Genomic DNA, 22,334 nt, shown 5'->3' with positions numbered 1-22,334 from the left:
GAGAGTCAAACAAGGACAATCAACACCCTTCTTATCAACACTGATGACATCATTGGTTGTTAGGACGCCGGTGGCTGGAAGGTTGTAATGGCGCACAATAAATACCTGTGACTTTGTGTAACTAAAAGGCAGGCTTGATCCACCTACTGGCTTATATACATTTTTGGGCAATATTTAGGCATTTTTTTAAGACACCCCTAAAGAAACCTCAAGGCACCCTGGTTGAAAAATGCTGGTATAGTGTCACAGACCCGTCTCCTTAGGGGCATCATCACATGTACTCACATTGTAATGAGGTAGCACCACTCTATATATTATTAAGGACCACCCAGCCAAGAGAAGAGGAAGAAGACCATGTGGCATCACATAATTGGTCTGAACAATTCTGCATAAGGCAAAAAATAAAAAATAAAATACTTCCTGGGGCTCTCCCCTACCAGTGCCCACTTCTGGAAGGGCTCTCCTTTTCCAGAGATGGCACTGGAAGGGGAGAACCTGAAGATGAGATTTTATTTCCTATATTTTTTTTATCTTTAGTTTCCATTAACACCCATTCATGGTCAAAATCTGGGGAAAGTAAGTGAATTAAAGTGGTAGTTATACATTTTTACCTACAGATAAAGCTTACCTGTAGGTAAAATGAAATTTTTCTTAAAGTACACCATTTAGAAGATATTCTAGTAAGCAGCAGCTGGCGATGTCACCGGCGCATGCGCTCTGAAGAGACGTCATACTCGTGCTGCCCCACGTCATCATGGCTCAGCCATTCAAACAAAGCCCACAAACCCAAAAGGAATACAGCGTGAAGATGGACAAGGCACCACTGGAGAGATCTATTTTATAGGCAAGTCTGCCATAATGTGCTAGTATGCGGTACATATTAGCACAATTATGGCTTAAACCTGCATGGGAGACCTTTTTTTTTTATTTATTTTTAAACTTTGCTACCACTTTAAGAAAAAAAAACAGTTTTGACATAACACTGAGCCAAGTTGGGAAATCTCTACCCAAACTAGGAAGGGGCATAATCAAAGAGAATTTTTATTTTTCATGTTATCCCCTCCCTTTCAACAATGAAAAAGTCATTATATCATACAGGTAAGCATATAATAGGTATGCTGTGATGCCTGGAAAGGTTGCAATAACTTATTTTCCATTCTGTAAACAACACCATTTCTCTGTATGCCACCATCCATTACAAGAGAAACAGGTGCTTTCATAAGAGGAGACTGTAAACACATCAGCAATGCTTGGCCTTACATATCAGTAACAGATCTGTTGCAGTAGGATGATCTGTCTTGCTTGTTCATAATGAGTTTGAGCTTTCCCTGAATGGTGCAAATTACAGCCCTTTTGAAGCTGTCTGACAAGAAGAAATAAATCACAGGGTCCAGGCAGCTGTTGAATGTGGACAAACACAACACCAATTCATTAGTGATATGCAATGTCTGTTTCCAGGCCATGCTGGGAATAGTATCGATCTGAGATAGGATATAAGGCACACGTACCAGGTGATAAGGAACAAAACACACAATAAATATAATCAAGACAACAAAAGACTTTTTCATTGCCCGGTTGCTGTTCCTTTTAGTCTGTGGCTGGTTTCTTCCCAAAGTGGCTTGGTGGAGCTTTGCTGAGATTTTTGCATAAAAATAGGCAAAAAGAAACAGAAGGACAAAGAAAGCAATAACTGCCGATAAGTTGATTGCAGCTGCCACAATTCCTTTCTTCTTGAAGTGGAAGCACTTTTGACTGCAAGGTTCATCACTTTTATTTTCAAACAGGAATGGTGCAATGCATACCACATTGATCACCCAGACAACATGAGTGGCTCGGGTGCTCCAAGACACACTGTGGATTTTATACTGTTGCAAAGGCCGGATTATTTTAAAATAACGATCCATACTGATAAGGCTCAGGAACATGATGCTGGCATACATGTTCAAGTAGAAAAAGGAACCTATTATCTTGCACAGGAGCAAAGGTCCCTCATTGTTCTGATAGGCAATGCGAAAGGGCAAGCAAAGGGCAAGGAGGAGGTCAGCTATGGCAAGGTTCCTCATGTATATGACCATTGATGTACACTTTTGACAGTTTGTCCAGAAGATAAAGAGAGCCAGAATGTTGCTTACGAGGTTAAGGCCACAAACAAATGAATACGCCACTGGTAGCACTGAGGATAGTACTCCATCTTGGATATGGCAGCCATTGAAAGAAGGTACAGTAGATATATTTGTTTCCAAAAGAGGTGTTTCTTCAGTCTGCATGGTCCATGTTGTTGAGGCCAGATGAGTTGATAAATCCATAAGAACGTCCATTATTTACCTGGGAAAGGAACATCACAACAGTTAAAAGCAAATTGTATAGCATTAAAAAAATAAAACTTGCCATGGGTAACATAAAGAGAAATTGTTGTCCATTCAGGCAAAAGTGAAAGTATCTAGTTATGTAGCACACCTACCAGCAAGTCATACTCAACAATCTGCACTCCTTTGCTACCTCCCAGCTGCAGGAGTCCATCCGTGGTAAGTTCCAGTGTTGGATGGTGGAGTCATAGGCATGCCTGAGCACACCCTAATCGTGAGCGGGCACACCCTAATTGTACCTGGGCACACCCTGCTGATACTCGCAGCACCCCCTCTTCTCTACTCGCGGTACCGACGGGTCCCCCCCCTTCTGAACTTGCGGGAGACCGGGCCCCCCTCACTTCTCAACACTCGCGGGAGACCCTCCCCCTGCTTCTCAACTCGTGGGAGACCGGCGAAACCCCCCCCTTAACTGGCAGGCACCCCCTAATGTTATGGGCTGCGCACACCAGTGGGTGGAGCCTACCTCCCCACACACACAAGCAGTGTTCAGGCCACTTATTGTCTTGTGAATTACTCTACTACAATTGTGAGTAGGTTTTTTTACTCAGTTTTTTAATAAAATTTGCCATAACGGTAATACACTAGGCTGGTGCGCCTTTTTTTGTTTTTTTAGGCCACTTAGGCCTGACCACTGTCTCAAGGATGATGTCACATGCTCACCCATACCCGAAAACACAACCATGTTAGAGCAATAAACCAAGGGCCTCAACTGAATAAGGGGGCATGAAGGAACATGAGTATAATCTGCTAGAGAGACAGACTTATGCCGCGTACACACGATTGGTCCATCCGATGAGAATGGTCTGATGGACCGTTTTCATCGGTTAACCAATGAAGCTGACTGATGGTCAGTCGTACCTATACACCATCGGTTAAAAAAAATGATTGTGTCAGAACGCGGTGACGTGAAACACAACGACGTGCTGAAAAAAACGAAGTTCAATGCATCCAAGCATGCGTCGACTTGATTCTGAGCATGCATGGATTTTTAACCGATGGTTGTGCCTACTAACGATCGTTTTTTTTCTATCGGTTAGGTATCCATCAGTTAAATTTAAAACAAGATTGCTTTTTTTTAACCCATGGATAAATAACCGATGGGGCCCACACACGATCGATTTGGTCCGATGAAAATGGTCCATCAGACCGTTCTCATCGGTTTGACCGATCGTGTGTACGCGGCATAAGAGAAGTCGCTGTCACTTTGGCCTTGAATGGGCAAAATGACAGTGTCTCTTTAAATATCTGGACCATTATACTTTTTACAGCCCTCCAACATACCAAATGTATATCTAAAGCAAGGGTATCAAACTGGCGGCCCTCCAGCTGTTGTGAAACTACATGTCCCATGAGGCAATGCAAGGCTGACAGTTACAAGAATGACTCCCACAGACAGAGGCATGATGGGACTTATAGTTTCACAGCAGCTGGAGGGCTGCCAGTTTGAGACCCCTGATCTAAAGTAAACATCTCTTTTTTTGGACCACCTTTGTGATAAAGTTCTTTTTTTTTCTTGAGTGTAATCACCATTAGGCTCCATGCACACTGGGCTTAAAAAAAAAGTCTGTTCTATTGGGAGTAAAAAACGCTGATATAGAGCATTTTTTGTGCAAAGTTTGGACAACCAGAAGGTTTTTTTTTCTGCCTCTAAACGTTGATCTCAAAATATGCCTCTAAACGTCCTAATGTACATGGACACATAGGATAACATTGAGCTGCTTCTACAGGCAGAACACAAAACTCCTATAGAAGCAACGTTTTTTACGCCAGTGTTCATGGAGCCTTAGGACCAACCAAGGTATATTAGAGTGGACAGGCTAATTTAAATGTCTGCCCTCCATGCTGCTTATACCTCCTTTGCCCCTCTGCCTCCATGTGACAGTGCTAGGTCCCAGTGCAGCCAATCATTAAGGGGTAAGTTCACCTTTACAGAAAACTCTGTAAGGTGAACTTACACAGGTCCACCCCGATCCGGCTAACCTGGACAGCGGTAATCTCAGGTTTTAAACCCTGGTAAATATCCACGCCAGGTGTCTGAGGCTTAAAATCCTCTCAGCTGAATGTTCAAGGGGGATGTTTTGGAGCATTCTAATTGGTGAGCGCCATCACATGGGCAGCGCCAACTAATCAACAGCTGCATAGCCCGTCCTGTCAGCTATGAAGACGCTATGTGGATTCAGAGAGGATTTCTAAGCCCTGGGCTCCTGGTGCGGAAATACCGGTGCTTATGCCGCATACACACGACCGTTTTTCTGGATGTAAAAAATGACGTTTTTTTAATGTCTTTAAAAACGATTGTGTGTGGGCTCCAGAGCACTTTTCACGATGTAAAAAATGGGCATTGAAAATTTCAAACATGCTCTAATTTTTCACAACATTTTTAACGTTGTCGTTTTTAACGTTGTCGTTTTTAACGTTGTCGTTTTTAACGTCGTAAAAAATGGTCGTGTGTGGGCTTCAACAACGTGAAAAAAACGCGCATGCTCAGAAGCAAGTTATGAGACGGGAGCGCTTGTTCTGGTAAAACTAGCGTTTGTAATGGAGTAAGCACATTCATCACACTGTAACAGACTGAAAAGCGCAAATCGTCTTTTACTAACACAAAATCAGCAAAAGCAACCCAAAGGGTGGCGCCATCCGAATGGAACTTCCCCTTTATAGTGCCGTCGTACGTGTGGTATGTCACTGCGCTTTGCTAGAGCATTTTTTTTCACGATCATGTGTAGGCAAGGCAGTTTTAACGATCGGTTGAAAAAAACATTGTTTTCTCTAGACCATTAAAAATTACAGGGTATATCCACAGATCAAGTACGCCGGCGTATCTACTGATACGCCGGCGTACTTTCAAATTTCCCGCGTCGTATCTTTAGTTTGAATCCTTAAACCAACATACGACGGCATCTGGGTAAGATCCGACAGGCGTACAGCTTTGTACGCCTTCGGATCTTAGATGTAATACTTTGGCGTCCGCTGGGTGGCGTTCTCGTCGTTTTCCGCGTTTTGCGACGATCCACGAACGTACGCGCGGCAGACGCATTCTCTTACGTCGTCTGTAGTCGGCTTTTTCCGGCGTATAGTTAAAGCTGGTATTTTGCGACGTATAGATAGACTTGCCATGTTAAGTATGGCCGTCGTTCACGCGTCAAAATTTGAATTTTTTTTTTTTTTTTTGCGTAAGTCGTCCGTGAATAGGGATGGACGTAACTCACGTCTAAGTTAAATTTCGGGAAATTTCAGGACGACATATGCGCAGTTCATTCGGCGCGGGGACGTGCTTCATTTAAATGAATCACGCCCCCTAATCGCCGATTTGAATCCCGCCGCCAGAGATACGCTACGCCGCTGTAACTTACGGCGCAAATTCGTTGAGGATTCGAACCAGCCCAAAGTAAGTTACAGCGGCGTAGCGTATCTCACATACGCTGCGCCGATCTAAATCTCTGTGGATCTGGCCCTACATTTTTTACAACCTGAAAAACGGTCGTGTGTATGCGGCATTAGAACCGGAAATTGCGGCGGTCCAGGTCAGAAGGACCAGGGGGGGACGAGGAGGGGGACCTGTGTAAGTTCACCTTACAGATTTTTCTGTAAAGGTGAACTTACAGGTGAAGATGAATGAATTACGTGATCCCCCCCACCTAGAAGTACTAGGTATTTATAATGGCTCCCAATGGTAGAATGGAGCTGTGGGTGAGCAAAGAGAGGGTGAGTATGTGTAGCTAGTAGATAGATTTTCTTGAGCTGGGGGGTTTAAATGAGAGGTTATTGACCAGGCTGGAGGATTTTATTGCATTTTTAGTTTGGTTGTACTGTGCCTTTTATCAAAAAATGCTGATCTTTTATAGTGTACAGAAAAAATACCAAAAGAGGTATTTAAATGATCCTAGTTTCAACTGTAATTCCGTTTAAAATTGAAAATAATACAGCAAAAGAAAATACTTCAAAAACCAACAGAGAATTATCTTGTAATGCCACGTACACATGAGCGGTTTTCCCTTCGGAAAAATAATTCCTCTCAAGCCTGTTTGCATACACAGGGTCACACAAAAGTCCGGTGAACTTTTGACTGCCAAGAACGCGGTGACGTAAAAGACTACGACGAGCCAACAAAATTAAGTTCTATGCTTTCGAGCATGCGTCAAATTGTTTTTTTCCCATCAGAAAAGCATACAGACGAACGGTTTTCCTCTTTTCTTTTCCCGGCAGTTTTCCTGTGGGAAAAAGTCAGATGGAGCATACACACAAAGCTCTAAACGCAGTTTTTCAGACGAGAAAACCGGTCGTGTGTACAGGGCATAAGTGATGTATTATGGGACCAGCTTGGGAAGAAGCACATATTACCGATATCCTATGACAAAGCAAATTCCAAAAATAGAGAAGTGGTGAAGCACTGTACATGACCCCACCAAAGTATGTACGGATAGCAGTAAACTGAATGAGTATAATAACTATTAAAATGGAAATGTGATTATTGATTAAGAGTGAATGACACAGATGTAATGAGCAAATACAATAGCTGCCTTTTCCTATGGGACAGCACAACTCATGCCCAGCTGTACATCAAGCCATGGTACATTACCCTGCTGTGACTTCACCAAGTCCCAAAATACTGAGCTATTGATCACTATCAGAAGACATTGTCTAGGCTAATTAAGCTTTCCATCAATGATGGATTGACAAAATAAACTGAATGAGGCATATGTGGTCCATTCTGGTGCTTGGAGTAAAAGTATTAATGACAAAAGACTAAGGGGCAAAGGTTCTGTAACCAGGTCCATGTTCTGGTGGGCACACATAAACCCAAAGTCAACCTGTTAAAAAGCACCACCGATAGGCCTACCAGTCAGTATTGTCTGACCAGTCAGTTTTATCTTCTACCAGATCATCTGTAGGGTTTTTTACAATGTCATCATAATCCCTCAAGTATTTACCATAGTCTAGATCAGTGGTTCTCAACCTGGGGGTCGGGACCCCCTCGGGGGTCAAATGATGATTTGCCAGGGGTCACCAAATCCTGGGCTGTTCCTGAAGCCCACACCACTCTTCCAGTCTTTGCCGCCCCCCAACAGGGCTGTCCTTAGAGCCTGTGGCTGCCCAGCGGGGCTGTTCCTGTGGCCCCCCACCAAGGAGTAAGTGAAGGAATAAAAAAAGAAAATACATGGAAGGGAGAGGAAAAGAGGGAGGGGCCAAGAAAAAGGGAGAGAAAGAATAAGAGAAATAAAAAGAAAGACGGCTAGAGAGAGGGATGGGGGAAAAAAACAAGAAATTAGGATAGAGAGAGATACAAGGGAAAGAAAGGCGAACAAAGAGTGGTACATCCTAAAATGTACCATAAGGGGGTATAACACTGTACGAGTGGAAGGGACTCAGGGAGCGCTAAATGTCTGTGGGTTAGGGGCACAAATTACTTGTCTTGCCACGCAAATAATTTTACTGTTACGGGTCCCCACAACTTGGGAAATTTTATCAAGGGGTCACGGCGCTAGAAGGTTGAGAACCACTGGTCTAGATATTACTAGGTATGAGTCCTGCTGAATCAACTGAATTTCCTTCCATGGGTGAGCTTGTCGATAGAGGACACCATCCAGCTCCAAAAGTCAATTTTATTGAACATTCTCAGATGCAGGCATTATTTGGTCATTCCACTGTCAGAATACAATAGACAGCACTACAGATTTATCCAACCTTTTAGCATGGATGGTGGAGAAATGTGTTTTTTTTTTGTTTAGGCTGACTATAGAGGACTATAGATGAGCGGGCTGATCAAAAAACAAAAAAAAACAAACGTATTCCCCCATTCACACAAACAGTGTGGATGGAGGAGTCCTCCCTACTGTGCCATTGTATTCTGCCAGTGGGACCCCTCCGTGGTAATGCCATTGCCTAGTACACACAATATGAATGATCGTCCGTTTTTTTTTTTGCATGCTAGTCTCCATATCAAAAGCAAATAATTTGCTAAAGAACGAAAATTCTCGTACATTATAATAAAAATTCCGAAGTGATGTAATGTTTTTGTATTGTGTTTTGGAATGAAAACTATACTGATGAAATGAAAATCGCATGATCTGGTATCGTACAAGGAAAGGTTTTTTGTTTGTCCCTTCGGAAAATTTAGGACAAAAGCTGTGTACTAACGATCAGATTATCGTATTTGATATTTTTTGTACGATTTTCTGATCGTATGTATGGGCCTTTAGAATACACTGATCGGCAGCTGCAGCCCATTGGCTGTTTGATAAAAATGTCCCCGCATTCCCCTCTGACTGTTGCATCGACTTCTTTTGAGTGGGAATGGTCTTTTGCTGCTGAACCAGCTAAGGCCCCGTACACACGAGAGGATCCATCCGCTGAAAAATCTCAGCGGATCAGTTTCAGCGGATAGATCCCCTGGTGTGTGTACGTTCCAGCGGATATTTATCCGCGGATATTTCCAATTTCCAGCAGATAAAAATTTGTAAGCATGCTTACAAATCTATCCGCTGGAATCAGCTCCAGCGGATCGATCCGGTGGTCTGTACAGACTCACCGGATCGATCCGTCCGAACCCGTCCCTCGCATGCGTCGTAATGATTCGACGCATGCGTGGATTTCCTTATATGACAGCGTTGCGCACGTCGCCGCGTCATCATCGCGGCGACGGCGCGACACGTCACCGCGGTTGAAATCCGCGCAGATTTGGATCCGATGGTGAGTACATGCCAACGGATCCAAATCCTCTCGTGTGTACGGGGCCTGAGTCTCAATCCATCTATGGCCAGCTTGAGATGGGCTGAATGAGATAAATATTTAAGTATATTCCATTACCAGGCCCTTCAGGTCTGGTATGTATATTAAGGGGAACCCTACGCCAAATAATTTTTCTTTTTTAAATTACTTTGATCGCGAGAAGTTTTAAATTACTTTTTTTCCATTAGAAATGTCATTTTGTGCAGAGACTGTTGTAAACACGGGAAACATGCGCTACTTCACAGGCCTACTATAGACACCCCCAGGTACGAAATTTTAAGGAATATTTCACTTTTATTGTTTCACTTTAAGCATTATTAAAATCACTGTTCCTGAAAAAACTGCCATTTTTAAAAAAATGTTTGCATTAATACATGACCCCTGGGGCAGGACACGGGTCCCAAAACACTTTTTATGACAATGACTTGTATATTAACCTTTAAAATTAGCACTTTAGATTTCTCCCATAGACTTTTAGAGGGTGTTCCGCAGCTTTTTGAATTTGCAGCGAACACCCCAAATTGTTCGCTGTTCGGGTGAAAGGGCGAACAGGCAATGTTCAAGTCAAACTCATGTTCGAACCCAAACATAAAGCTTATCCCTACTCACGACCTGGACCACTTGCCATCATCAAGGGGAAAATTAATTCCCAGGTTTACCCAATAATCCTACGGAATAATGTCAGGGTGGCTGTCTGCCAGCTGAAGCTAAGTATAAGTTGGGTGATGCACCCAGACAATGACCCAAAGCATCAAAATAAATCCACCGAAGACTGACTTAAAAAAAACAGTGGCCCAGTCAGAGCCCAGACCTTAACCCATAGAAATGCTGTAAAATTTTAGGTTCTCTAGCAATGCTGGGAACTTGTATGCTCTCTGTCAATGATCAGACTTGTCCTCACACGCCCCCGCTGCACAGCCATTCACTAGAATGATCAGTGTGCTGATGCTTCTCCTCCCCCAGCTCTTATGCAGCTGAGAACAGAGGGAATGTGATGACTTACAAAAATGGGTATTTATTATGTTTTTTTTATATCTATACACAAATGTTTAGGCTTTCATTTCTATGTTTGAGCAGCAAAGAAAAAGGAAGGGATTTTGGGACTTTGAGTGAGGCATACAGCTGGAGAGCAGAAAAACACTGCGCAAACTCGGGATGGAGGCACTTCTGATTCACATTTCAGAGGCCTCATATAAAGTCCCAAATTTCTGATTTTTTAAATTTTCATTTCTATGTTAAACTGAATGGGTTGTTTTACAGGGTGATCATTTACAATCACTGTAAATGAGGATCAGATCACATTTCATGGGAAATTATTGTAGAAAAACAATTAATTCCAATACCACATGTTGCTCTTTAGCACCCCCATACATTGGCGAAATACCTGCGTTACTTGCGTTTTTGCACACACAGAACCGCATAGTGCCGCAACATCTTGTGTTTCTGTATAGCACGGTTTTTAAAAGAGGTTTCAGGACTTCTTTCTGATACAGCAGCTCATCCAAATGAATGGGCTGCTGTAGTCACAATGTGAACACGCAAACAAGCATGAATAAGCTTGAACCTAGCCTTAGATCACAGAGTGCACAGGGCAGTGTGGTCAGACTCAGGTGGTTACTGTATCATTTATAAAAGAATACTGAATATAATAATTAGGCTTTAAAATCTTTAAACATACAATGGTTATACCAACCCTGTATATACAATATATATGTCATGCCACCTATACAGGTGTATATGAATCTACTGTATATATATATATAGGCCCGGATACACAAAGCACTTACTCCGACGTATCTCGAGATACGCCGCGTAAGTGTAAATATGCGCCGTCGTATCAATGCGCCGTGCCCACGAACTGAGATACGCCTAAAAATAGGCTTCATCCGACCGACGTAACTTGCCTACGCCGGCGTATCGTAGGCGCATATTTACGCTGGGCGCATTTGCCACTCCCATGGATTTTCTATGCACATATGCAAATGAGGGAGATACGCTGATTCACAAACGTACTTGCGCCCGGCGCATAATATACGCGGTTTGCATAAGTCGTACGTCCAGCGTAAAGTTATTCCCCATAGATGAGGCGCAACCCATGCAAGGTATGGACCAGGGAACACAAGCCGTCGTATCTTTTGTCGTTTACGTTGTACGTGAATATGACTAGGCGTAGGTTACGTTCACGTCGCAGGCAGTGATCAGGCGTATCTTAGGGCGTAGTTCCGACGTGATTGTGAGCATGTGCACTGGGATGCGTCCACGGGACGGCGCATGCGCAGTTGGCGAATCGTATCTGTCTGGTGCTCGGCCCATCATTTGCATGGGGTCACGCCTCATTAGCATGGCTCACGCCCACTTCCACTTACAACGACTTACGACTTGGAAACCCAGCGCAGATTTGGCAGCACTGGCTTTGTGAATCCAGTGCTTGCCTCTCTGCGCTGCGTCGGCGTAGCGTAAAGAAGATACGCTACCGCGGCATAAATATGCGCCGATGTATGTGAATCCGGGCCATAGTTTTTTTTTTTTTCTATTACATGAGACTAATCTCACTATTACCAGAAGCCATCCAATGTTCACCCAAACGTTAAATAGCTGTGATCATAAGCGATCATCTTCATCATTCCATTCTAGCTCGTTCAACCCACTGACACACCATTGGGGCGATGGAAATGCTAGGGCAAACATAGACTGACTTGTATGGTGGTAAGTAAACAGTCGTCCACTTTAAGTTTGTTCTACGTAAAAGAAAAGCTGACTAGGGCAAACAAACGGTCCACCCACAGACACAAGACCTGCTATGGGAAAAGTCTCTTTCAGGACTTTCACAGCTCTAACAGCTGCATCTTTTACAAGAACATGTAAAGTCAGGAGGCACAAAGAGTGTGGTCCTCGGAATTAACAACCAGCACTGAGCAAACACAGTTGACAGGTTCACTGGCAGGCCGGAAGCCATTCGTGTCTAAAAGTGAATTCTTAAGCCGCGTACACACGATCAGTCCATCCGATGAGAACGGACCGATGGACCTGACTGATGGTCCGTCGCGCCTACACACCATCGGTTAAAAAAACGATCGTGTCAGAACGCGGTGACGTAAAACACCGTGCTGAAAAAAGTTCAATGCTTCCAAGCATGCGTCGACTTGATTCTGAGCATGCATTGATTTTTAACCGATGGTCGTGCCTACTAACGATCGTTTTTTTCCCATCGGTTAGGAATCCATCGGTTAAATTTAAAGCAAGTTGGCTTTTTTTTAACCGATGGTTAAATAACCTATGGGGCCCACACACGATCGGTTTTGACCGATGAAAACGGTCCATCAGACCGTTGTCCTCTGTTTAACCTATCGTGTGTACGAGGCCTGAGTCAAGATAAAGAAAGCCGGAGACCCCTGATCTAGACCAAGAGTGCAGATCATGAAAGTGTGTGACATTTATCTGTATGCTTTTTTCTAAATCAGTGGGCCGGATTCAGATTGGTTAGCAGATCTTTAGATCCGCGTAACCTATCTGATTTACGATCCGCCGCCGCAAGTTTTTGAGGCGAGTGCTTAATTCAGAAAGCACTTACCTCAAAACTTGCGGCGGCGTATCGTAAATCCCCCAGCGGAATTCAAATTCCGCGGCTAGGGGGAGTGTACTCACGCAAGGACGTCATTGGTTTTCGACGTTTACGTACATTACGTCCGGCCGTATTCGCGAACGACTTACGCAAACGACGTAAAAAATTCAAAACTCGGCGCGGGAACGACGGTCATACTTAACATAGGATACGCCGCACTTAACTTTCCGCCGGAAAAAGCCGAACGCAAACGACGTAAAAAAAAAAGTGCCGGGCGGCCGTTCGTTTCTGAATCGGCGTAAATGCTCATTAGCATATTCGACGCGTAAGGCCCCGTACACACGACCGAACATGTCTGCTGAAACTGGTCCGCGGACCAGTTTCAGCAGACATGTTCGGTCGTGTGTACGTCCGATCGGACAGGATTCCAGCGTACATTTGCCCGCCAGACCGTTTTCGAGCGGACAAATGTTTCTAAACTTGCTTAGAAACATGCCCGCTGGAATCCTGTCCGTCGGACATGTTCGGTCGTCTGAGCGGCCGCCATCCCTCGCATGCGTCGAATGACTTCGACGCATGTGTGGAAGCATTGACCTTTCAGCGTCGCGCACGTCGCCGCGTCATCATCGCGGCAACGGCGCGAACACGTCACCGCGCTGTCTGTCCGCGCGGATTGTCTCTCATTTCTGTATGATGGTGTGTACAGCCATCATACAGAAATCTCCGGGCGGGCATGTCCGCTGAAAACGGTACGGCGGACCGTTTTCAGCGGACATGTTTGCCCGTGCGTACAAGGCCTAAAAGACACGGAAGCGCCACCTAGCGGCCGACCTGGAATTGCAGCCTAAGATCCGACGGTGTAAGTCACTTACACCTGTCGGATCTTAGGGATATCTATGCGTAACTGATTCTTTGAATCAGTCGCATAGATACGACCGGCCGGCCTTGGAGATACGACGGCGTATCAGGAGATACGCCGTCGTATCTCCTATCTGAATCCGGCCCTGTGACTAAGAAAAACATTCACAGAGAACTGTTATTCTTTAGAAGGAGAAGTCAGCATGCAGATGGCTTTTGCTGAATTTTTCGGAGAATTCTAGTTTCCTAGCTGTTTTGTTGATCCAAAAGCATCCAGATTAGGAGTTCTTCTTTTCACTAATTGCATGCTTGAACTAAGTTAGTGACTCACTAAATACTGGGTCGAGAGGCAGCCAGGAAACTAGCATTTTCCTAAGGAATTCAAGCACGGCAGCCTCATAGATATTTTTTACAAAAATAAGAACATGTGATTTTATCACGCAGATGAGGTATGCGGTCCACATGTTCAGTCACATAATTTACTCATCTTGCAAAATGTAGAGAGCTAACCAGACTTGAGGTTTTTCTTGTAAAGTACTGTCGTGTTCTTTCCCAAGATGTAAATGTACAGGAAATATAGAGAAGTATACTTCTCAATAGGCGCATGGAGGCGGCAGGCTTCAACCACATTCACTGTTAGAAATTAGTTTGTTCGAGAAAAAAATTTCCTTCCTGCTCCTCCAAATCCATCACTGCAGTCGAAAACAAAGGTCGATTTGACCCCACTAACAATTCAAAGATTGAACAAATGTTCTTAAAACAGAAAATGTCAAACAAAATTCTACTATTGTATGGCCAGCTTAAAGGGGTTGTAAAGGTTAGTTTTTTATTTTCTAAATAGGTTCCTTTAACCACTTAAGCCCCGGACCATATGGCTGGTCAAAGACCAGAGCACTTTTTGCGATTCGGCACTGCGTCGCTTTAACTGACAATTGCGCGGTCGTGCGACGTGGCTCCCAAACAAAATTGACGTCCGTTTTTTCCCACAAATAGAGCTTTCTTTTGGTGGTATTTGATCACCTCTGCGGTTTTTAGTTTTTGCGCTATAAACAAAAACAGAGCGTCAATTTTGAAAAAAAAAACGATTTTTTACTTTTTACCATAATAAATATCCCCCAAAAATATATATAAAAAAAAAAAAAAAATGCTTTCCTCAGTTTAGGCCGATACGTATTCCTCTACATATTTTTCGTAATTTTTTTTTGCAATAAGCGTTTATTGATTGGTTTGCGCAAAAGTTATAGGCTCGGATTTAGATACAATTGTGTATCTATCGGCGGGCGTAACATATCTCAGATACGTTACGCCGCCGTAAATTAGGGCGCAAGTTCCGTATTCAGAAGGAACTTGCGCCCTAATTTAAGGCGGCGTAGCGTATGTGGTCCGGCGTAAGCCCGCCTAATTCAAATGTGGATGATGTGGGCATGTTTTATTGAAATTACATGTGACCCCACGTATTTGACGTTTTTTACGAACGGCGCATGCGCCGCCTGTGAACGTATCCCAGTGCGCATGCTCCAAATTAACCCGCAAAAAAACAATGCTTTCGACGTGAACGTAAATTACGCCCAGCGCTATTGGCGAACGACTTAAGCAAACAACGTAATCGACGAAAAATACGACGCTGGCCCGACGTCCATACTTAACATAGGATGCCCCTCATATAGCAGGGGTAACTTTACGCCAGAAAAAGCCTAACGTAAACGACGTAAAAAAATGCGCCGGGCAGACGTACGTTTCTGAATTGGCGTATCTACCTAATTTTCATATTCCTTGCGTAAATCGACGGAAGCGCCACCTAGCGGCCAGCGTAAATATGCAGCCTAAGATACGACGGTGTAAGAGACTTACGCCGGTCGGATCTTAGGGAAATCTATGCGTAACTGATTCTATGAATCAGTCGCATAGATACGACCCCGCAACTCAGAGTTACGACGGCGTGTCCGGAGATACGCCGTCGTAACTCCTATCTGAATCCGTTTACAAAATAGGGGGTCGTTTTATGGCATTTTTAAAAATATATTTTTTTTACTAGTAATGGCGGCGATCATCAATTTTTCTTCGGTACTGCGACATTATGGCGGACACTTCGGACACTTTTGACACATTTTTGGGACCATTGGCATTTTTAGAGCAATCAGTGCTATAAAAATGCATTGATTACTATAAAAATGACACTGGCAGGGAAGGGGTTAACACTAGGGGGCGGGGAAGGGGTTAAGTATGTTCCCTGGGTGTGTTCTAACTGTAGGGGGGGTGGACTCACTAGGGGAAATGACTGATCACGGTTCATACATTGTATGAACAGACGGTCAGGCATTTCTCCCCTGACAGGACCGGGAGTTGTGTGCTTACACACACAGCTCCCGGTTGTCGCTCTGTAACGAGCGATCGCGGGTGCTCGGCGGCGATCGCGACTGCCGGGCACGCGCGCGCGAGTCAGGAGGCGCCCCTATTGGCTGCTGGGAGAGATGACGTAAATCTACGTGATCTCGCCCAGCAGAGCCGACCTGCCGCCGTATAACTGGTCGGCAAGCAGTTAAGCTAGTGCATTGTTGGTTCACTTACCTTTTCCTTCGATTTCCCTTCTAATGCCGCGTACACACCATCGTTTTTCCTGACGTGCAAAAAGACGTAGTTTTTTGATTCCTCTCCAGCTTGACTTGCATACACACGTTCATGCAAAAAAAACGTCCGACCAAAACGCAGTGACGTACAACACATACAACGGGACTATAAAGGGGAACTTCCTTTCAAATGGCGCCACCCTTTTCAGTTCGTTACAGCGTGATGAATGTGCTATCTCCATTCCGAATGCTAGTTTTACCAGAACGAGCGCTCCAGTCTCATACTTGATTCTGAGCATGCGTGTTTTTTTCCCCCTCGGGAAAGACTACACACGACCGTTTTTCGTGACGAGAAAAAGACTGACGGGAAACACGATGAGAAAAAAGAGAGCTGGTTTCAATTTTTTTGCGGGCAGTTTTTTCGTCGAGAAAACTGCTAGGGAGCGTACACACAATATAAAAAATGACTCATAAAATGACTTTTCTCATCGTGAAAACCGGACATGTGTACAAGGCATTAATGTTTTTTTCTTTGTGTGACTTTCTCACTTCCTGTTCCTCCTTAGTAAGCTTGCCCCTATTATGCGAGCCGTTCTGACTCGGGGTTAGTCAGCGTGCTCGCCCCCTCCCTCGGGACTACATCCCTGCGGGGAGCCCCCTCCCTTGGCACTACATCCCTGTGGGGCGAGACGCGTGAGAGTCTCTCCGCAGGGATGTAGTCCCAAGGGAGGGGGCGAGCACGCTGACTAACCCCCAGCCAGAACGGCTCGGATGATGAGGGTAAGCTTACTGAGGAGGAACAGAAAGTGAGAAATTCAGACAAAGAAAAAAAACATTTAGAAGGGAAATCGAAGGAAAAGGTAAGTGAATCAACAATGCACTAGCTTAAAGGAACCTTTTAAAAAATAAAAAACAAACCTTAACAACCCCTTTAAGCACATATCCCTACATGTCACAACAGCTGTGTTCTGACAGTTCACCCCGAGTGTAGCCTCTTCTCAACAGATCCTATTCTAACCAGCATCTCACAAATGTAAATGACCTCCTGGTGAGAGATCTCACTGTAATCAACAACTGTTCATTCCTGGGCAACCACTATACATTATACAGTAATTTAGAGTGTTAAAGTTTTTTCCTATAAGGATCTAAGGGCCAGATTCACGTAGGTGAGCGGCGGCGTAACGTATCGTAGATACGTTACACCGCCGCAAGTTTTCATCGCAAGTGCCTGATTCACAAAGCACTTGCGATGAAAACTACGCCGGCAGCCTCCGGCGCAAGGCGGGCCAATTCAAATGGGCGTGTGCCATTTAAATTAGCCGCGCTCCCGCGCCGGACCTACTGCGCATGCTCAGTTTCGCAATTCCCGTCGTGCTTTGCGTGCCGTGACGTCATTTTTTCAAACAGCGACGAGCGTAGCGTACTTCCGTATTCCCGGACGTGTTTCACAAACGACGTTAAATTTTAAATTTCGACGCGGGAACGACGGCCATACTTTAGACAGCAATACGATTGCTGACTAAAGTTAGGGCACCCAAAACGACGACTAACTTTGCGACGGGAAACTAGACTAGCGGCGACGTTGCGAACCCGAAAATCCGTTGTGGATCGCCGTAACTCCTAATTTGCATACCCGACGCTGGTTTACGACGCGAACTCCACCCAGCGGCGGCCGCGGTACTGCATCCTAAGATCCGACAGTGTAAAACAATTACACCTGTCGGATCTTCTGGCTATCTATGCGTAACTGATTCTATGAATCAGTCGCATAGATAGAAACAGAGATACGCCGTCGTATCCCTTTTGTGAATCTGGCCCTATATCTGGCCATAGATGGTCCGAGTCTCCACTGGTTCAGCAGGGACTGGCTGAGATTTGACCCATGTATGGGCAGGCTGAGTGTACCCATGTTAATCGATCAATCAACTTGGATACAACCAGCCTGTCGGATCTGTCATGCGATTATTGCCAGTAGCTGTAGCCGCTAGCAATAATCACTGTTTTTCCCCCAGCTGTGATAGCTCCCCCCGCCGGGAGAACACAATAGCTCCGCCGGAGGGATTCCCCCATCAACACTGCCTGTGTTGATGGGGAAATTGAGCGATTTTCCAGGAAAGAAGAAAAGAATATCGCTCCATCTATGGCTGGCGATAGGCACAGCCTTATTTAGTAGATCAGAGGATAAGGTCAGAGTGTGCCATGTAAAGACAAGCAATGGGATCCTTTTGAGCATTGCTTATAATAACTGAACCTTGTACGGTTACTGTTAAACCTTATAGACCTTTGGATGTATAAAAATGACTGCGCAGTTTATAGCCTGATGTTCCTTTTTCTGTAAAAGCTTTTTGTGACCCCCAACACCCATTATATAAATAGGGAAAAAGATCACAGCAGTTCCCGGGAGACGGGAGAAAGCACCTTGTTTGAAGAAAGTCCTATTGTTCTTGGTAAGACAATCAGTATATGGCCACCCACTTCCAACATTACAGAGCAACTGACTTGTTAGTTAGCAGTCCTGCCTTGCAGCACTGGAGTCATCAGGTCATATCCCAGCCAAGACTCCATATGCATGGGGTTTGCATGTTCTTCCTGTGCTGGTGTGGATTATCTTTGGTTATTCTGGTTTCCTTCCACACACTTCCAAAACATATTGGTAGGTTAATTGAATCCAATCTAAATTGGCCGCAGTATGTATGGGAGATAAAAGAACCTGAGATTGTAAGCACCTTGAGGGCAAGGGCAGGGACTAATATGAATGTACAGTATATAAAAAGATATGTAAATTGTCAGCACTATATGAATATCTGTAATAAATAAACCAATGCTACATGTTGTGTAGGGGCACATTTCACAGGTCTAAGGCCCCTTTCACACTAGCGGACCGACCAGGTCCGCCTGTTAGCTTTTTTTAGGCAGACCCTATGGGAGCCTCCAGTCTTCTCTATGGAGCGGCGGGTGTAAAAACGGAAACATGTCCATGGGCCAGATTCTCAAAAGAGATACGACGGCGTATCTCCAGATACACCATCGTATCTCTGAGTCTGGCCGGTCGTATCTATGTGCCTGATTCTTAGAATCAGTTAGGCATAGATTTCCCTTAGATCCGACAGGCGTAAGTCTCTTACGCCGTCGGATCGTAACTGCATATTTACGCTGGCCGCTAGGGGGCCAGCGGGACATTTTAGTCGACTAAAGCCGCGTACACACGATCGGATTTTGCGTTGGAAAAAGATCGGATGTTTTTTTCTGACGGAATTCTGCTCAAGCTTGTCTTGCATACACACGGTCACACCAAATTCTGACCGCCAAGAACGCAGTGACGTACAACACTACGACGAGCCTAGAAAAATTATGTTCAATGCTTCCGAGCCTGCGTCTAATTGTTTCCAAGCATGCATGTTTTTTTTTTCCCGTCGGAATTCCATACAGATGATTGGATTTTCCAATAGGAATTTTTTCAGTCTCAAAAATTGAGAACCTGCTCTCTATGTAAGTTCGTCGGAAATTCCAACGGAAAAAGTCCGATGGGGCATACACACGATCAGAATCTGACCATCTGACTTTTTCCATCAGAAATTTTGACCGTGTGTACGCGGCATAAAACTCATTTTAGTCATCTAAAATCTAATGTGTATAGTTAAATTGTAATGCATTATTTAAGCATTTCTCTACGATTTCCAAACGTATTATAAACTGCTGGAGTGAAAAAACAAATATGTTATTATTTATGTTATTGAAGTATGAACATGCACTACAGACCAGTGTTCATTTTGACGTCAAATTTTAATTTAGTTTTAGCCTTATGCCGCGTACACACGCTCGTTTTTAAAAACGTCATTTAAAATGATCGTGTGTACGCGGCATTAGTCTTTTGACTAAAATGCCATTTTAGTTTTAGTTATCTCAATTGTTTTCAGTTTAGTCTACTAAAATGGTATTAAGTTAGTTGACTGTAATATTTTAGTCGGTTTTAGTCGACACAACTAACACTGCTTATAGATTTGATTTTGCCTCATCTGGCTGGTTATGGTAAATTGTGGAAATTATTAGATCTCTATGGGGACTTTGAACTTCTAAATACATCAGCTAGCTGATTACCTTCAGAGGAGACTCAATGGCCCGGATTCACAAAGCACTTGCGCCGACGTATCTCCAGATACGGCGCGTAAGTGCAAATATGCGCCGTCGTATCTATGCGCCGGACCCACACACTAAGATACGTCTAAAAACAAGCTTCATCCCACCGACGTAACTTGCCTACGCCGGCATAGAGTGGGCGCCACAGGCAGTGATCCGGCGTATCTTAGGCAGTTGTTCCAACGTATTTGTGAGCATGCACACTGGGATGCGTCCAAGGGACGGCGCATGCGCAGTTGGCGATACGTATGTGTCTGGAGCTCGGCCCATCATTTGCATTGGGTCACGCCTCATTAGCATGGCTCAAGCCCACTTCCACTTACGCCGACTTACGCCTTGGAAACCCAGCGCAGATTTGGGAGCATTGGCTTTGTGAATTCAATGCTTGCCTCTCTGCGCTGCGTCGGCATAGCGTACAGGAGATACGCTACGGCGGCATAAATGTGCGCCAGTGTCTGTGAATCCGGGCCAATGGGTCCAATTGGATTTCCCCAGTGGACCACTATTGTCTGGATAAACCAATACTGAAGATGCCCCCCTGCTCTCCTCCCATTGGCATTAACAATCCAAGCATACATGTTTATGAAAAAATTATTTTGTCGAGATTTGTTTTTCAAAGTGAATCTTTACCTGTCATCTGATGTCTGTTAAGAAGATTAATACACAGGTACTGGTTGTAATAAATGGCTAGAGTTTAAGATAATGAGTAACATATATCAAGCAAATGTTCGCAAATCATTAGTCTAGTATCAGAATGTCAAAGAATGATGGTACATTTTTGTAACCAACCATTCATTTCTTTTTCCCCTGAAGGAGTTTGAACTATACGGGGCAGATCCACAGAGCAAGTACGCCGGCGTATCTACTGATACGCCGGCGTACTTTCAAATTACCCACGTCGTATCTTTAGTTTGAATCCTCAAACCAAGATACGACGGCATCTGGGTAAGATCCGACAGGCGTATGGCTTCGTACGCCTTCGGATCTTAGATGCAATACTTCGGCGTCCGCTGGGTGGCGTTCTCTTCGTTTTCCGCGTCGGGTATGCAAATTAGCTATTTCCGACGATCCACGAACGTACGCGCGGCCGACGCATTCTCTTACGTCATCTCTAGTCGGCTTTTTCCGGCGTATAGTTAAAGTTGGTATTTTGCTGCGTATAGATAGACTTGCCATGTTAAGGATGTCCGTCGTTCCTGCGTCGAAATTTTTTTTTTTTTTTTTTTTTTTTTTTTTTTTGGCGTTAGTCGTCCGTGAATCGGGATGGACGTAACTCACGTCTAAGTTAAAAAAATGACGTCCTAGCGACGTCATTTAGTGCAATGCACGGCTGGAAATTTCAGAACGACGCATGCGCAGTTCCTTCGGCGCGGGGACGCGCTTCATTTAAATGAAACCCGCCCCCTAATCGCCGATTTGAATTCTGCTGCCAGAAATACACTACACCGCCGTAACTTACGGCGCAAAATCTTTGAGGATTCAAAAGAACGCCAGGTAAGGTACGGCGGCGTAGCGTATCTCTGATACGCTGCGCCGATCCATTTCTATGTGGATCTGGCCCTACCTCTATTGCAATCTCTCACATCCCAAAAAAATAAAAAATCTGAGTCAGAAGTAAAAATTGGACAGGTTCAGGTGATCCTTATGACTCCGAAATGTTGAATTTGTTTAGATGCTTGACTGATAATGATCAGCCTAGGAAACCTTTGACAGGTCCACAAAAATGTGATTATTATATGTAGCACAGAAATGTAAATTGGTTTAACTTTAAGCATTTCTTAGCCACTTTAAATGTGAAGAAAATAAGTAAATGGACTCACCAGTGCAGCTCATCACACACTTGTGTCCCTCAGTGGCACATTGTGATAAATGACTGGATGATGTGAAGTGGAATCCCCCTCCTCGTCACCTGCTCTCCCCCATCTGAACTCTCTGAGATTCTTCCTCGGCTCTCTATTCAGAGGTGATGGGAGGGTTCACAGAATCTTTGTGCTCTGTCATCACAGCCTCACAACCCTGCCCTGTGCAACATTGACAGAGTGACACGTAAAAGCTGCCATTATACCAGAGCTGACAACTGCTCCCTGGTCATCCCAAGACATTGGGGTTCAA

General features: G+C 44.4%; 1 protein-coding gene across 1 annotated transcript; it reads right to left on the bottom strand.

Moving 5' to 3' along the window:
• Positions 1–969: 969 nt before the first annotated feature.
• LOC120913581 (probable G-protein coupled receptor 34) lies at positions 970–22,155 on the bottom strand. The gene is made up of 2 exons (XM_040323616.1): positions 22,043–22,155; positions 970–2,325 (listed from the first exon to the last, which is right to left on the bottom strand). The coding sequence occupies exon 2, from the start codon at positions 2,316–2,318 to the stop codon at positions 1,257–1,259; it is 1,062 nt and encodes a 353-aa protein (XP_040179550.1). The 5' UTR covers positions 2,319–2,325; positions 22,043–22,155; the 3' UTR covers positions 970–1,256.
• Positions 22,156–22,334: the final 179 nt, after the last annotated feature.

Source organism: Rana temporaria, chromosome 9, assembly GCF_905171775.1.
Source record: "Rana temporaria chromosome 9, aRanTem1.1, whole genome shotgun sequence".
NCBI classification, from domain to species: Eukaryota; Metazoa; Chordata; class Amphibia; order Anura; family Ranidae; genus Rana; species Rana temporaria.
This window is presented reverse-complemented; position numbering and strand designations above follow the sequence as displayed.